The 17,246-nt window shown below is 39.5% G+C and overlaps 1 protein-coding gene across 2 annotated transcripts; it reads right to left on the reverse strand.

Annotated features, from left to right (window-relative positions):
* Positions 1 to 2,895: 2,895 nt before the first annotated feature.
* LOC133796415 (protein FAR1-RELATED SEQUENCE 6-like) lies at positions 2,896 to 5,564 on the reverse strand. Of its 2 annotated transcripts, none has more exons than XM_062233911.1 (2): positions 5,261 to 5,564; positions 2,896 to 5,121 (listed from the first exon to the last, which is right to left on the reverse strand). In XM_062233911.1, the coding sequence occupies exons 1-2, from the start codon at positions 5,526 to 5,528 to the stop codon at positions 3,083 to 3,085; spliced, it is 2,307 nt and encodes a 768-aa protein (XP_062089895.1). In that variant the 5' UTR covers positions 5,529 to 5,564; the 3' UTR covers positions 2,896 to 3,082. The 2 variants fall into 2 exon arrangements, with proteins under 2 accessions (XP_062089895.1, XP_062089896.1); XM_062233912.1 differs by having other exon boundaries at positions 2,896 to 5,128; positions 5,261 to 5,400.
* Positions 5,565 to 17,246: the final 11,682 nt, after the last annotated feature.

Raw genomic sequence — 17,246 nt, forward strand, 5'->3', positions numbered from 1 at the left:
GAGTTTTAACTAGAAATTTAATGACAAGTACCTAGGTCGTCAAGGTATTTATACCGTATAAAAAAACTTGGGTATTAAAGTGTTGACAATCTTATGTATTTTCCTAGTCTCAAACTTGAACTGTTGGGACATTATATTGAAGTACATATTTCTCATACCAGTAAGTTTTGATTTTGATGTCTTCCAAGTTTTAGCACCCAATTAAGAAGTAAGAGTCAAAAGATTTTACATTATAGACTCATTGAAGAGAAGCTTAAGTAATAGAATCCGAAAGAAAGAAAGATTATTTGGTCCTCGAACATCCAATTATGTGTTTCAAAAAAATATAAATTTTTTTAGCACAATTATGTGTTATGAGTTAATCCTAATTTAAGCCTCAAAAGGTAACTCATTTATAACTTTGAATACTAAATTAAAAATAGAAAATTAGATGACATCATAGGGCCACTTTGGTACAGCTGTGTTGTGCTGTGGGAAAAAGCAGCCGTAGCTGTGCTGTGAGGAAAAACAGCTGCAGTTGTGCCGTGGAAAAAGGTTACTGAATGTTTGTTAAATTATAAATTTTAAAGTGCTGTAAGTTGAAAAAGTTGTAGCAAGAGTGTTTCATAAACTATATAATTAATATCCTGTTAAATATTAAAATACTAAAATAGATATCATACTTATTATATTTTATTAAAACAAATTTACACATACTAAATAGATTTCAATATAAGTATTGTATTTCTTTAAACATATTATAATTAAAATATGTTTTGGATAAGACACTAATAAAGTGATCAACAACAAAAATGTTAAATTATATAATATACACATATAATTGTACATATATATTATAACTAGCAGGTATAGCTAAAATTCTAATTATAATGATCGTAGTATAATAATCTCGTTAAGATATATTAACAAATATATAAAATTTAAGTTGATGCAAAACTCTTAATTTTTATGTTTTTAATTACATATTTGATAAATTGTAGATTAAAAATACTATGAGATGCAAAAGTAATATTATAGTGTATTATAAAATCTATATTAAACATTTAAAAAAATATCTCTTTATTAATGTGATTTGTTAATATAAAATTACTAAAATAAAAAATATTTAAAAATGAACAAAATTAAAATATTGTTTATGTTATTATTATTTTAATTTATTTTAAATATTTTAATTTGGATTAAAATATAATAAATAAGTAAATATACTTAGATAAAAAATACATAGTTTTTTTTCTTTTCAAAAAGCACTTTTTAGAAAAAGCTAAAAGTTGGGTTGTGCGAGCTTTAACTTTTAGGGGTAGCTTTTGCATAAATTCTTTAATAAGGTGCTTTATGACTGTTTATCAAACACTTTTATTGCATAACTTTTCCAGAAGCAGCTTCTAGTTTTTCTAAAAGTTGTACCAAACTAGCCTATATTCATATAAATGACAACAAATTCTAAAATAGAAATGCATGAGGGCTTCACAACTATAGCATATGAACAACGATATCAACACCAAGACTATTACTGTGGTTAATAAGGTACGTTTTAACTTCTAGTTATTCAATTACTATCAATTCTTCTCTCTTTATATATACATCTATGTCAATTCTACTCCTGTAAAATTAGTATTTATATTATATTCATTTTTAGTTTGGTTGTGCTGTAATTTACGTTTCTGATCTGTTGACATTTTGATTTGTTACTCTAGTAGATTTCATTTATGTTATCTGCACAAGTGTTTTATTAACCCATTCGATTTCTTTATTTTAAGCCTAATAATTAGAGTATTATCTATCTTTACCTATATATATCACTTTCAATATAACTATTATATTTAGGAGTCACTACTTTATTTCATTCTCCTTACTAATGCTCTATTTTTTTAATTTTCAATTTTTTTTATTTTAAGCCTAATAATTAGAGTATTATCTATCTTTGCATGTATATATCACTTTCAATATAACTACTATATTTAGGAGTCACTACTTTATTTCATTCTCCTTACTAATGTTCTATTTTTTTAATTTTCAATTTTTTATTTTAAGCTTAATAATTAGAGTATTGTCTATCTTTGCCTATATATATATATCACTTTCAATATAACTACTATATTTAGGAGTCACTATTTTATTTCATTCTCTTTACTAATGTTTTATTTTTTTAATTTTTAATTTTGTAAGGTGCTTTACATTTCTGCAGGCTGAATGTGTAGCATTTTTTTTTATAATCGATATTCGACCTTGAGACTGCCCCAGTGGCCCCAAGAGGTATTTAGATGCTCGTGGGGAATCGAACCTGGAATGGGTAAGATCCTCAAGTTCGCCCTTACCACTTGAGCTAAGGCTGAATGTGTAGCATTAATGATGACTTTGGACTTAATTCTCTCATTAGGACTTTCGGTGCATATGATTGAAACATATTCTCTTGTAGCTGTGTCTGCTTATGCTAATAGAGCAACTTTTTTCAATAACCTAGGGTCTTTGTTAGATGATATATCAAGTTTGTTATCCAAATTTTAAGAATTGTTCCTAATCCATATTCGTCAAACTACCAATGTGATTGCTCATGGATTAACCGTGCATGCTCTTAGGATGTATAAACAACGTGGATATATGACATCGCATCTTTTATTTGGGATGCTTAGTTATTCTAAGTTCTACGACCTTTTGATTATTATCAATGAATTTATCATTACCCAAAACACCACCAACACGGCATTATGATTTTCTAACGACATGTCAATTTCCCAAAAAAATGAATAAACAGCAAGATGATTGTCCAGAGTAAATTTCATTTTTCAAAACTAATTTCTAGTTTCAATGTTTTTTCTGAAGTTTTCGAAAGAAAATTCCGGTTAGCCGGAGCTCACCTCGACGAGAAACTCTATGATGTCATGATCACCAAATACCTCCATACAAATTGCCCCAAAAGCTTCTATTTCTAATCAAATTATTTTTTTAGGAAAAAAGCTAAAGATTCCACAGTTTACTTACACAAGGAACTTAACTTATCCACAGAGAATTGGAGCAAACCACCCCTCAATTAAGATTATGAACAAGAATTCGTGGGCAACAAAGAACTTCCACACCACCCCAATTATTCATGTCTCACATCTACATCATGAACCCTTTTCAACGAGTCTTCAAATGCTTGTAATGCAACCTTGTAATGGTCAAGAGAAATCACACCCTCTTCTACAATTTGTAAGGCACTCTTATACATCTGGTTAAACCATTGTACACGATCAGCAACATCGACACTATTCGAGCCATGATCCAGAATATGGAGACGCTTATAATCCTTCTTCCATCTTGAGAGGATGTATTTAGAAGGAATCTCCTCCACACCATTAAAATTAAGCACACAAAGGGAATGCCGGCAAAGATATCCATAGAAGTTGAAGCAACTGCAAATGCAGCGAACCTCACCTGCTGTTCTGTTGTACAGAACTTCATAATCCTTTATCTCTCTTCTATTTCCCTCGCCCATAACACGCTCTTTGACTAAGAATATTACAATTGGTCCATCTACATGTAACTGTGTCGTGCTGAAACAAGAATACATCTCCTCCACTTCGTATTGAAACTTCTTAAAAATTTCTCTTGTGTAAACTTTTGAGAGCTGCAACTCAAAAGAACATCTTGTTTTCAATGTGGGATTGGAGCTTCTTGATTCTATATCTGCAAGGGCTTCTTCCTTGTGTCTTTTTTGCAGAGCCAATTCATACTTATCAAGAAATTCTTTCAAGGGTGTCTGTTTGTGCACATATTTATCAAAAAATGGATTGAGCGCCTCACTTGGACGTGCAGCTGCCATTCCAGCAAATAACGTATCCTTCAAATAAACCAGAGCCCATTGAACTCTGTCTTCATATAAAGAGCGAAGCCACTCATGATCACCAATTCCAAAACGCTGGATCATAAATCCCCATGCTGCTTCAAATTCAATTACCTTCATAGATTCATAAACTGCTTTAATTAATGCCTTTCTGATAGCATCATAATTGCGCAAGCCTCCCAATTTTTCTGGAACCTTTTTCATGATGTGTGATAAACTAAATCGGTGGTGACATCCTGGAAACAACTCGGCAATCACACTTGACAAAGTTTTACACCTATCAGTGATAATGGTTTGGGGAGAATGCCCAAATGTACAAGTAAGCCATGCCTTAAACAACCAAATATAAGATTCTGTAGTCTCACCTGCTAGCAGGCCACAACCTAGCAACACTGATTGGCCGTGGTGATTTATTCCCACAAAAGCCACGAGTGGAATCTCAAATTTGTTAGACAGGTATGTGTTGTCAAAGTAAATAGTATCACTAAAATAACCACATGCAGCCCTAGACCTTGCATCAATCCAGAACACATTCCTTAAACGCCCTTCCTCATTGAGATCCATCAAGTAAAAGAAGTTTGGATTAGTCAACTGCATACGGCAGAGATAGTTGTAAAGAGCCTGTGTGTCGCCTTTTCTAAGGTTCAACTGATTGGGATGATCAGGAAACATGCCGGTTTCTCTTGCTATTGAATTAGAAGTTCCAGTACCCCCAGAATCTATCACAAGAGCTTTGTACAACTTGATTGTTCTTACATCTGCATCAGAACTCGGTTGGCAATTCCTCTTAACCCCACTACCCATCTTCTTAATTGACTTGTAGACCTTACTACCTAATAAGTGGTTGTGTTCATGAGTAACCTCAAGTACCCTCCACCTTTTGGAATCCACTAAACGCATCCTTATCATTGCCGGACAGCCAGTTCTCGTTTCTTTTCTCAGACGATTTACATCTTTAATTCTCTTGAAACCCTGGCTGCTGCAACAAAGTACTGCACCATACTTTTCTCTGCTATTCCGCTTGAACCACGAATTCTTCACTCTAACGCGAAAGCCCACTTCTTTGGCATAACAATTATAATAATTATAAGCATCTTCATACGACTCAAACTCCATGCCAATAGCAGGTGCAACAAATTCTTTCCTTCCCTCAGAAACACCATTTTGACCCTCTAATTCTGCTGTTAAAGCTAAATCATCTCTATCCGTCCGAATCTCGTTACAATCTGGATCAACTACTTTCTCACTACTATCCATACATACAAGCTTGTTCGATGTTGTCTGAAAGATCACCACACCTATAATCTAATGCTACATGTTATATATTTCAACACTTGATAATACATATATACCTAATCCTATATAACATCAATAATAATCTAATCCTACAATCTCTGAATTATATATAATATTAAAAACACATATATGTTCATATACCTATCAGTTTGTCTGGCTGGTGGTGGCGCTGTGGCGGCGAAGGGAGGAGGTCCTTGTTGGTGGCTGGCGTGCTCCCTGCGCGGCTGGCGTGCTCCGAGGATGTGGTGGGTGGGTGGGTCTTTCTTCTCTTGACCGTGCGTGAGAGAGAAGGGGGCCTGGTGTGAGTGAGTGAGGCGAGAAGAGAAGAAGAGCTGGTGGTGGTGGAGGGCGTGAGGGAGAGTGAAAAGAGAAGAAGAGAAGAAATAAAGATTGTTTTTAGGGTTATCATATCTTCTTATTTTTCAGATTTTAAATTTTTTTTTAAATTTCGTTCGGGTAACCCGAACCAAAATGGCTAAATTTTAAACTCGAACCGTTCCAATATATATCGGGTTCGGATTGGATTAAGCCCGAAATAAAAGAGTTTTCTAAAAATTGAAGTTCTCGAACTTCGAGTCGAGCAAATTTTGCAGATTTTTGAGTTTTGTGGATCAAATATTCATCCCTACTAAAAGGGTTTCTTCCATCTGAAAAACGCATTGAAACCCCAAAACATTTAATAAACTATAAAACTAGCAAACAAACATTACTAACAATTTTGTATAGAACGAAGATACATACTACTCTAAAAACTAAATGGTCCATAAACTATATACTCAAAATTTATTCAGGATGTTAGTCAAGTGTGACTACATAAATTATAATTGTACTCAATACCCAAATAAATTGCTTCAATCCAATTCAACTCCCTTAAAAGTTAATATTTTCCAAACAATGCTCCTATACGTTCATATTTATATATAGACACAATTTCAAAGCTCGCTAAACAAAAATAAAGAGGGAAAAAACTAACAAAAGTACAGAATAATAAGACAAGAAAGGAAAGTTCAGTCTCTATAAACTTCAGGTAATCACTTTTTTTCTACGAAAAACTATCAGAAACTAAAATTAAAATTGATTCTTTAACGTATTTGAAGTATCGGCAAACCTTTGATTCAAGGAAAAACCCTAAGAAAGTCGCGGAAAGCGTTATAACAAATTTTGGAATCGAAATGGTTTCGAGAACACTTACGTTGCAGGGGAATTATGAATATAAGCACACTCCACTCCGACTCGAGAGATTTAAGAATCGTCGGTCGGATTCTGATTAGGGATGACTGAGTTCCGTCTGTTCGGTTCTTTTTTGTTATTTGTTATCAATGGTGATATTTTTCAATTTACTTTACTTTTTCTTTTTTGAAGAAACTATTTAATTTACTTTTTAAAATTACTAATTATAAAATATGCAAGAAGGAAAAAACTAGAATTTTAATACGTAACTTGTAGGGAAATGTATGCCTAACAATCCAATGCAAGATTTCTTAAATTCAATTTTTAGGTGTTATCCCCAAAATTTCAGTTCGATGACGTGACAATCAGAAGTCACAAGTGGCAATGCATGGTCAGTAAAAGACACATTAATAGTTAATAAATGTGTTGGCTCTTCGGGGTTGTGATAAAGTGATCTGACCGATCTGATAGAATTTCTGTCCGACCGGTGAAGATTTTTGACTGACCAGTCAAGTGTCATGCTAGACCAGAGAAGTGTCATGACCGACCAGTGAGGTACCTGTCCGACCAATCAGGTGTTTGTCCAACCAGTCAGGTGCTTGGCCGACCAGTCAGTCATTTTGGCCGACCGGTCATCTGTTTTGGCCGACCAGTCAGTCCATTTTGCTAGACCATAAATTGTCATGTTAGACCAGAAGTGTGCTAGAGGTGTGCTTTGCCGACGAGAGGTGTTTGCCTATGTCCTCAGTAACAGCTTCAACCCGAATCATTCTCAACTGCCGCGGGAATCTCTCAGATATCTCAGAATAATAGCCATATTGTTGTAATATTAGATTTATTTATATTTTATTAATTAAAGTCTGTTGGAAGAACCAAGGACCCGGTAAAAGGGAGATATTTATATACGATCCATGAGCCTATAAATAAATGGCTCATGGCATCATTTTGGGGGATCTGATCTTTTTAGACTGAGAAAACTCTCTCGTTTTGAGATTTTGGGGACTGTTACTGGGGGCATTCTTGGGGCATTTTCTGAAAGGTTAGAAAGATAAAGCTTGTATTCTCTAGAGAGATAAACTCTATATTTTTCTACTTACACTTAAGAAACTCAGTTGGCTTAAGTTCATCTGATCTTAAGTGTATACTAAATATATCACAACTCCAAGTGGATTAGGCTATTACCAACAAATTGGGGCTGAACCACTATAAAATTATCTGTGTCGTATTTTTCTCTTGAAGGTTCATTGTAGTTTTGACGTCTACTCGTCGTTGGCCAAAATCGTGGTCAACATTTTGGTGCTTTCATTGAGAGCCTGAAGAGAAGAAACACATCACTATCGTATCAGGATGGTGCCCAAGAATACCAGTGTGGCATCCAAAAAGTCAGGCACGTCAAAAGAGCCTGCTAGATCAGAAGGTCCTGGACCACAGAACCCAGAGACTGAGCCCAGGGCCTTTCTCGAGGAGACCACTCCAGAAGTTGAACAACTCCAGGAAGCAATAGGTGCTTTCCAAGAGGAGATGGTGCAATTCAATGCTCGCCAGGAGTCTTTCGTTGAAGAGATAGCCAGGCAGAGAGCTGCGTTAGAGCAGCAAAGGTGCGATATGGAGGCTAGAAGCGAAGAGCTTAATCAGCGACAGGAGGAAGTCGACCGGAGACATCATGAAGCAGCACTTGCTCTAGAAGCGGCTACCCAATTGGGCAAAGCCAATGCTCAAGCCGCGGCATGAGCAGCCTCCCAGGGAGCAAGAAATAATAATGCTGATCGGAGGACCATTGACAGAGCCAATTCTCGTGGACCGGACAGAAGCAGGAGTAACCCCCCTGGTCGGGAAGATGATGGGGTCCGCTCTAGAACTGCATCAACACAGAGGGAGAACTCTAGAACTCCCTCGAGGAGCCAACGATCAGAAACTTCAAGATCAAGGAGTCACCGATCGAGCAGTAAAAAGACTCCACCCAGGCAGGATCAGACTAGGACTCCTCGAGATAAGAGGACTTCACAATTCAAAGATGGCCATGGTCGTGATGAGGCTGATAGTCATCACACCGACTAGTCAAAGGAAAAGGGGGGCAACGACCAACAAGGAGGAAAAGACTGCCCGGGGCGTATCGAACGGCCTCCACTGCACCCCGGCCAGCAGTGTAGTGGGAGAGCGCAAGTCCCGCGTAGTAAGCCCTCTGAAAAATCGAAAAGTACGGTGTTCGATCGAGTAGGAGAGCATGCTTCTCGGAAGGATATGAGGGGCGTTATCACCAACAAGAGAAAAACCGTCCTGGTTGAAGGGCAAAATCTGAACCGCCCTGCCAGTCAAGTAGAAATACTTGACAACAGTGCACCGGATGGTAATGCCCGACCAGGCGGTCAAGACCTTAGAACTTCATCAATTGCACCAGCCATCCAAGCCCAGCTTGACGTGCTAACAGCTGCAGTACAAGGTTTGTCAAAACGACCTTCCGGGATAGATGCGATAGGCCACTGGAGTGGCAGCCCATTTTGTGCCCGGATTAGAGCAGCCTAGCCGCCGGCAAAATATAAAGCACCGGTTCTGCCAGTATATACAGAAAAGGCAGATCCCATCAGACATGTTGGGAAGTTCGAGGACCAGATGGAATTGCTCGGAGTAAGTGACGATTATCGGTGTAGAATTTTCCCGACTACATTGTCGGATACTGCCCAGGAATGGTATTGGAAGTTTAAGCCGAACTCCATTACCTCTTGGGAAGCATTCAAGAATGAGTTTTGTAGACAATTCAACACTGTCTGGACTCCACCAGTTTATGCCAACCACTTGGCAGATATCAAACAAGGAAAATATGAGTCTTTAAAGAATTATATACAGAGATTCATGCGAGAAGCCAATAGAGCAACTGCTGTAGGAGACGAGGGGAAGATGGTTGCAATATCCGCTGGGATTACTTATCGGAGCCCTTTGTGGGATAGTATACATAGAAATCCAATTTCAACACTTCAACAATTTCTTGACCGAGCAGACAAGTATATGAAATTGGATGATGCAATCGAGAAAGAGGATAATGGCATTAACAATCCAGGCGGATGAACTGACTCTCCTAATAATGGTGGAAAGAAACGTGGAAATAACAGGTCTGACCACCATGAGGAAAATAAAGCAAAGTTGAGTTCAAACGAAAAGCCAACCAAGTATGAGCCTCAGAAATATATCTTGCTAGTCATGAAGAGGTTCCCTACAAGAAACCTCCACCCATCGGGAAAGAGATGAGGAAGAGAGATATGAATAAGTTTTGTCGTTTCCATAGAGATTATGGTCACGACACGAATGAATGCAATCACCTCAAGGACGAGATTGCAACGCCCTGGATAGCCAAGACCGTTACACTGTGTATTTATAAATGTACAAGACTTTCTAATCAAGTCATTACTTTAAAAACGTGTCGCTAAACATATAAGAGCTAGGGTTAAAAAGGGTTTTGGTCTCAAAAGACTCATTTCATATATTTAAACTATTATAAACACGGGATCCCATAAGAAAACAGAATTAAAATAAGTTTACAGACTCCCAAAAGTACATGAGTAATCACTAGCCATATTAAGGCAAATAGACAGTCTTTAGGTCTCGCGTCCCTGCCTAAACCTCAACCGTGGCGGCTGAGCAACTGGCTATGTACATTCTGCTCGCTGAGCTCTCCAATCAAGGCTGATCTAACTTCCCCTTGCCTTTACCTGCACCACGTAGCACCCGTGAGCCAAGGCCCAGCAAGAAAACATCTTATACAACTCAGTTAATGATAACGGACAGTTAATTCATTAAGCATGCATTCCCATCAGATAATCCACAACAGATATTCAGCATGTACATTCAGGTTCAAGATACAATCAATCACATATTACACTCATATCACATAATATTCAGGGCCGACGACTTAAGCCGCACCCTCTGTTTAACCCACTGACTTCGGCCCGCTTAAACCGAGCTTAGTGCATAATAAGTTGTCCTCGGCTACCAGTGGCCGAGCCGCGCCCTGTGCGCTAGTGAAACCCTTGGCACCCTTAGGTCGTTGGTTCACTAAATGGCTTGCATGGCATAATACCATCTTTTCAAGCGTTTACAATAGGGAGCCCTTAGTCCCATCACATAGATTCAACCAGGTGCAGTTTTCTTACTTTTAGTCTGTACAGTAATTGAATTACGAGCAGCGCCCCTCAAGCACGATCCGTTCCCGAGCCTAAGCCTTTATCACCTAGTCACAACCAAAGTATAGGGTTCCATTAATACTCAAATATAGGTTTCCAGTTACAAAACTAACTCCCGGGAATCCGAATTCCACCAAGCGCGGTGGTGAAACCAATCCCGAGCATACTAGACCACTTTCCCGTGCCTAAAACACTCAAAAACTCATGTGTGCAACCAAGGGTTGCGGCCCTTGAAGCTTAGCCGGGGCCCTAGCCTCAAAACAGAACCCATGCCTTCCCAAACATAACACGCGTCGCGGCCCTTGCTTTGGGCCCCGCGGTGCCCTCCCCTGGCCGAGCCTCCTTGGCCCTTTTTCATCCTAGGGCCACAACGCTCTAGAACAGAGCCGCAACCCTCCCCTTCGTGCCCAAAAAACCCATCATTTCTAAGCCTGAAACCTCACCTTAAACCATCCCAAAGCTCCCCAACTCATAACCAATTAATCCCAACTCCTTTAGCATGACTTAGACAACATAATTCCACAGAAAACACAGCCTAACACACATTAATCTTCTCTTTTCAATTTCTGAAACTCAAGAGCTATAAACACTCAAACCAGCCATTCAAATCCAATTTAAAACCTCTAAACCATGAGTTGAAACTTACCTCTTTTGTTGAACCACTTCACCAAGCCAAAGCCAAGCTAAGTCCCCAAGTTTCCTCCTCAATTCTGTCTTAAAACATCAAAACCATGTTTGCCTCAAAACTTAACCAAAACCCAGAATTTCCAACCACAGAAGAGAAGATTAAATTGCTTACCTTAACCCTGACTCAGTTCTTGATTAATCCCTGAGCTAAGCCTCCAAATCCCCACCTCAATTCTCATAAATTCCAGCTTGATTCCCTTAAAATTTCAATGTTTTCCTTCCCCTTTTGTTTTCCTTGAGAGTGAGAGAGAACTGAGGAAAAGAGTTTTGGTCGGTTTGTCTTTTCTTCTAAAAGCTTCCTTAAGTCTATCTTATTGCTAAGTCAATCCTAAGGCTCGGGGTGCCAGATCCGTCCCCGAGGCCAAAACGGTAAAATACCCCAATATTCCCGCCTAGACATCCTATCCTCAAATATATCTCCTTATATTTATTTTCATGACCCGATAGTTCAAATCACTACCCGATATCTAAAATACCCCTGACTTATCCAAAGTCATATCTTAAGTCCCGTTGTGACTTTTCACGCTATCTGACCCTAGGATCGTCTCGAGTCGTGCTCTGCGAACCTGTCCACATAATAATGTGGTTCTCACATATATCACATATTTATTTCATATTATCACATAAGATCATCAACTATCATATAATTAACATTAATCACATATTCACACATTTAAGTCAACAATATCCACTCTAATCCCATTTATGCCCTCCCGGCATGCTAATCAAGGCCCCTAAGCCTTATTAGCGAATTTGGGTCGTTACAGAGATAGAGTTTCTTCTCCGGTCGAGCAAGTTGAGGAAATATCGGGCAGAGACACCCCAAGGAGAAGGAGGCAGCAACAATCCTGGGTTCAAACGACAAAGATCTCCACCCTTGCAGCCCGGACCTATGGACTTCACCTTAGACACTATATGTGGAGGACCACACTGGCTGAGGATAGCAACGAAGCAAGGGAGAGGTATGCTGAGCGGGAGTGCTAGGATTAGAAACCATTGGAGCAGCGAGCATCGGGGGATATATTATCACTAAATACCGCTTTCAGAGTGGTAGTTTAATTTCAAGTTGTTTAACTTGCTATTTAAATTTGGTTTATGAGCTGGTTATTTGCTGACCAGTCAGCTATTTTTGAACAATTTTTGTTGTTTAAGACTCGTTATTAGACACGTTTTTTCCTTTTTAATTTACGAGTAATAAAAAAGACTACGCATAGTGTAACGCCCTAGTTACCCCAGAACAGTTACGGTGAACAGTGAACCGGAAATTTGACTCGCTACCCGAGTCTTTTGGTTAAACAAAAATGTGATCTAGGTACTATTAACAGGTTAAGGTGAAAACCAATAAAAAGGAAAGGGTACATTTCATTAAGTAAATAAACTGCTCATGAGCCTTTCAAAATGTTTACAAGATGTCCATAATACAAAAGAGTCGCTACAATTTCAAATTTACAATCCCCGCCGGCCTAAGCGGAAAAAGTAGGGTAAACCCCTAGTCCCTCTGAGAACTCCTTGACCGTGGCAGTCAAGCGGCCCTGTATGTACACCACATCGCCCAAGCTCTCCACTCAGGGTTGGTTAAGCTTTTCCTTCCCTTTACCTGCACCACATAGCACCCATGAGCCAAGGCCCAGCAAGAAAACACAATAAAACATGATATAATATCAACAACGATCATAATAACCATTCAGGACTATCAGTCCAAACAAATAGGTGACAATAGCCAAAAGTCACAATAATGAGCATCGCTCCCTCTAGCCATGTGGCGATAGGGTCACCAGGGCTTAACTGACAAGTGATTCTTTCATAAGCTTGATCAGGACAGGTGCAAGGTGTATAGTCACCAACATAACCTTCCTCACGACTCTAGAGTCGAAGCTATGGACAACGTCCCTTAGCCACGTGACTAACGGTCACCGGGGTCATATACCTTAGCTATAGACATCTGGTCATAGACCAGGCAAGCACTTATATGTTATTCGACCCTAGGATCGGTCTAGCATTAATGCCATAGAGCCATTCAATGCATAATTCTCGACTCTAGAGTCGGTCCCTGACTAGTCAGTGTCTTAAACAGGTAATCAGCGTTCACTAGCATTTAATATGCAATCCATGTCCACATATATCAATCAACATGCCCCAATATCAAACCATGCATGTCATATACCTGTACAGGGTGCAACTGTATTCATACACTGTTTTCTTACCTCTGGTTCGAGTGAGAATTATAATATGAACGACCCCTGAGAACGATCAACCTTTAAATTCCTTGACGGTCACCTGGTCATAACCAAAATATAGGATTCATCAATAAAAATGATAACTGAGGGTTCCCAAACCAAGATCTAGCCTCCGGGACATCAAACATAACTCAACTAGGTACTAGGTTCAACCCCGAGGCCTAAGGTTTGAATCCCCAAGCTAAAAACATGCTTTTGGCTAAATCTACCCTGATGGGCCGTGGCTCACCCTCCTGACAGGGCCATTTTCACATTTTAAGCCATCATAGGCCGCGGCACGCCATAGACAGGCCGCGGCTCATTTCGCAAAACAGCCAAGAACCAGCACGCACCAGCCAACTCTCCCCTGCATTTTCCCTTGGAACTAACCCTTCAAACCAACTCCAAACCTCCTCCAAACACTCAATTAAACCCCCAAATAACACCCATAGCTCACCCTCATCAAACCCCAATCAAAACAACACAAAAACCCCCTTTGATTCTCACTTCCCACATCAAAAACCATGAATTAAAAACTAAAACAAAAACAGAGCACTAGCTGAAACCAAAGGCTAAAACTCACCTTGAAACCGGTTTTGGACCTCCCTCACAAGCTAAATCAAGTCTCCAATCCAGCCCTTAAGTTTCCCTAGCTTGAATCTCCACCAAGAACTCAAAACCCTCAAAGGAGAAATGAAGAAGATGATGTACGGGAATGGAAGAAGCAAACCCCTGTTTCTATTCTGTTTATTCCACCACCTTCTACAGCCACTTAAGTCTCATATATCCACCCCTAAAATGACCAAATTGCCCTTGTGTCATCTAAAGCCTTTCACACTACTCTAGGGGTAAAATTGGTACTTTTCGCTTAACTCGTTAATCATAATTAACGCTTCCCAATTCCCGCTAATCTCAAAATCCTCAAACGTCAATAACTCATATCCCGTTACCCTAAAATCCCCGGCAACGCCATAACCATAAATATCACCCCGAGACTCACCCCGAGCCCCGAGCTTAAACCTGTTATGACCAAACCGTTAAACCACGTTTAAAGATCGTCTCATGTCGAAATACTCGAACCACTCCACATTATAATGTGGTCTCACAATATATCATTAACGCACATATAAATATACAATTATACCCTCAACGGGCCAAATTACCAAAACACCCCTGTAAACAAATGTGGACTCACATGCATGCATTTAACATCATATTATAATATAATTCTCATAAACATGCATAAACACACTTAATGGCATAATTAAATAGTTATGGCCCTCCCAGCCTACTAATCCAGCCATTAACCATAATAGGGAATCCGGGGCATTACACACAACGTGGTCGATTCTTGCTACAAATGTGCATGTGTGTTAATTATTCGAACAATGTTCAACTGGTCGGTAAAATCGGACAGTGTTCAACTGGTCGATACATTCAAGCAGTGTTCAACTGCTCGAATATTTTTCAATATATTCTATGTATTTCACGAGCAATTAACTGCTCGAATAGATTCAGTCAAGTAGCGAGTGACCCAGGATCTTTCAACCCTCGATCGATTGGGGGCACATGGGGTATACTGGTATATAATTTAACATAGGCAATAAGAGCACGAGTAAAACATATTTGTTTTTAGGTTGTCTTATAAAATTTTGAAGTAAAAAAAGGCCATTAAGCTAATTTGTTTGACAAAGCTTAAGTAACTTGGAATTTTTCAAATTCCAAGTTAGAAGCAAATATTCGTGTGACAATAAACATTATGCTCATAAAATGTTAGAGCAATAAGAGTGTGAGAAAGTATACTTAGCAGGGACTTATGAAATGTCTAGAATTTCTAAGTTAGAAAACTAAGTACTCATGCGAAAATATAAGGCATACATCAGAGTGACTTTACTATTCACAAAAAGCTTTTAACTTTTTAAGTCTAAAAAGACTTAGAATGTTTCAAGTTAACAAAGAAAAGTAAAGTATAATTGCCAACAGCTCGGCTGTACGAGAAAAATATTTATTTTTATTACTTAGATAAATATTCATCTAAGTGGTAAAAGTATAATGTCCATAAGGGAAAAAGAACTTTTGTGCTAAAAAGTGCTTAAGGTGCCGATCGGATGGTGATGACCGATCGTGTGGCGTGTGGTGCCCGAGTGGATGGGCGTGCCATCCGATCAGTTGTGTGCGCATCCGAGCGGGCGAATGGCGTCCGAGCCAAGGTATGCATCCGAGTGGCAGAGTTGGCAGCAGGAGTTGAATCTGAGCAGCTCGGCATGGTGTCTGCATGATGTCCGAGCGGGCGTGCGTAGGGGCCAATCGGATGGTGTGAGCGTGTGTCCGAGTAGAGGGTGCCGAGGTTGTCGATGGCATGCATCCGAGGAAATAGGCCCATTGGCCGAGAGGTTGTTGGTGCACCCGAGGAGCCTCATCAAGCAGGCATCCGAGGGGCTGCGCTGGGGTTCCGAGGGGCAGTCACGAGTTGGTCCGAGCGGAGGCATGCGTGTTCGACTAGCCAGCGCGCGCGTTCGAGGTGCTAGGCCCATTGGCCGATCGGGTGCGGTGTGTGCGTGTGACCGAGGAGCTAGGCCTAGTGGCCGATCGTGTGCGGAGTGTGTGTGCGTCTGAGGAGTTAGGCCCTGTGGCCGAGCGGTTGTTGATGGCACGCATCCGAGCTAAGATGTACGTCCGAGGGGCCAGCGCATATTGACCGATCGGTTAGGGTGTTGGTCTGTGGTGACCGATCGGTGGGCACAAGATTCATGCCCGATCCCTTTGTGTCCGAGGAATGCTCGAATATTCAAGCAAACAAACAGTCATGGCCGATCGGGCATGGGTGTTTTCCCTAAACCCTTTTTTGATAAAATGTAGATCCCAAATAGCATGGACACAAACACATATCCTCACCCAAAATACACAACAACAAGATCAAAAAATAGAATTTGAAGAAATCAAAAGACAAGTTCAATCGTGGGTTTACGTGAAAGTTATCGAACGGATGGAAGCTTTTGGATGACCTCAAAAACATTTTGCTAGAAGAAAAGTTTATCATACGAGTAAATCATATAATAAACTTTGGGGGCAAATGTTATTCCCAAAATTTCAGTTCGATGATGTGGCAATCAGAAGTGACAAGTGGCAATGCATGGTCAGTAAAATGCACATTAATAGTCAATAAATGTGTTGGCTCTTCGGAGTTGTGATAAAGTGATCTAACCGATCTGATAGAATTTCTGTCCGACCGGTGAAGATTTTTGACTGACCAGTCAAGTGTTATGCTAGACCAGAGAAGTTTCATGACCGACCAGTGAGGTATCTGTCCGACCAGTCAGGTGCTTGGCCGACCAGTCAGTCTGTTTTGCTAAACCAGAAATTGTCATGTTAGACCAGAAATGTGCTAGAAGTGTGCTTTGCCGACGAGAGGTGTTTGCCCATGTCCTCAGTAACAATTTCAACCCGAATCATTCTCAACTGCTACGGGAATCTCTCAGATATCCCGGAATAATAGCCATATTGTTGTAATATTAGATTTATTTATATTTTATTAATTAAAGTCTGTTGGAAGAACCAATGACCTGGTAAAAGGGAGATATTTATGTTCGATCCATGAGCCTATAAATAAATGGCTCATGGCATCATTTTGGGGGATATGATCTTTTTAGACTGAGAAAACTTTCTCGTTTTGAGATTTTGGGGACTATTACTGGGGGCATTCTTGGGGCATTTTCTGAGAGGTTAGAGAGATAAAGCTTGTATTATCTAGAGAGATAAACTCTATATTTTTCTACTTGCAGTTAAGAAACTTAGTTGGCTTAAGTTCATCTGATCTTAAGTGTAGGCTAAATATATCACAACTCCAAGTGGATTAGGCTATTACCAACAAATTGGGGC

This window comes from Humulus lupulus, chromosome 8 (genome assembly GCF_963169125.1).
Source record: "Humulus lupulus chromosome 8, drHumLupu1.1, whole genome shotgun sequence".
NCBI lineage: Eukaryota > Viridiplantae > Streptophyta > Magnoliopsida > Rosales > Cannabaceae > Humulus > Humulus lupulus.

Coding starts and splice junctions, on each gene's coding strand:
- LOC133796415 (XM_062233911.1), bottom strand. CDS start 5,528: ATGATAACCCTAAAAACAATCTTTATTTCTTCTCTTCTTCTCTTTTCA. Junction 5,122..5,260: donor CCAGCCAGACAAACTGATAG/GTATATGAACAT, acceptor ATTAGATTATAG/GTGTGGTGATCTTTCAGACA.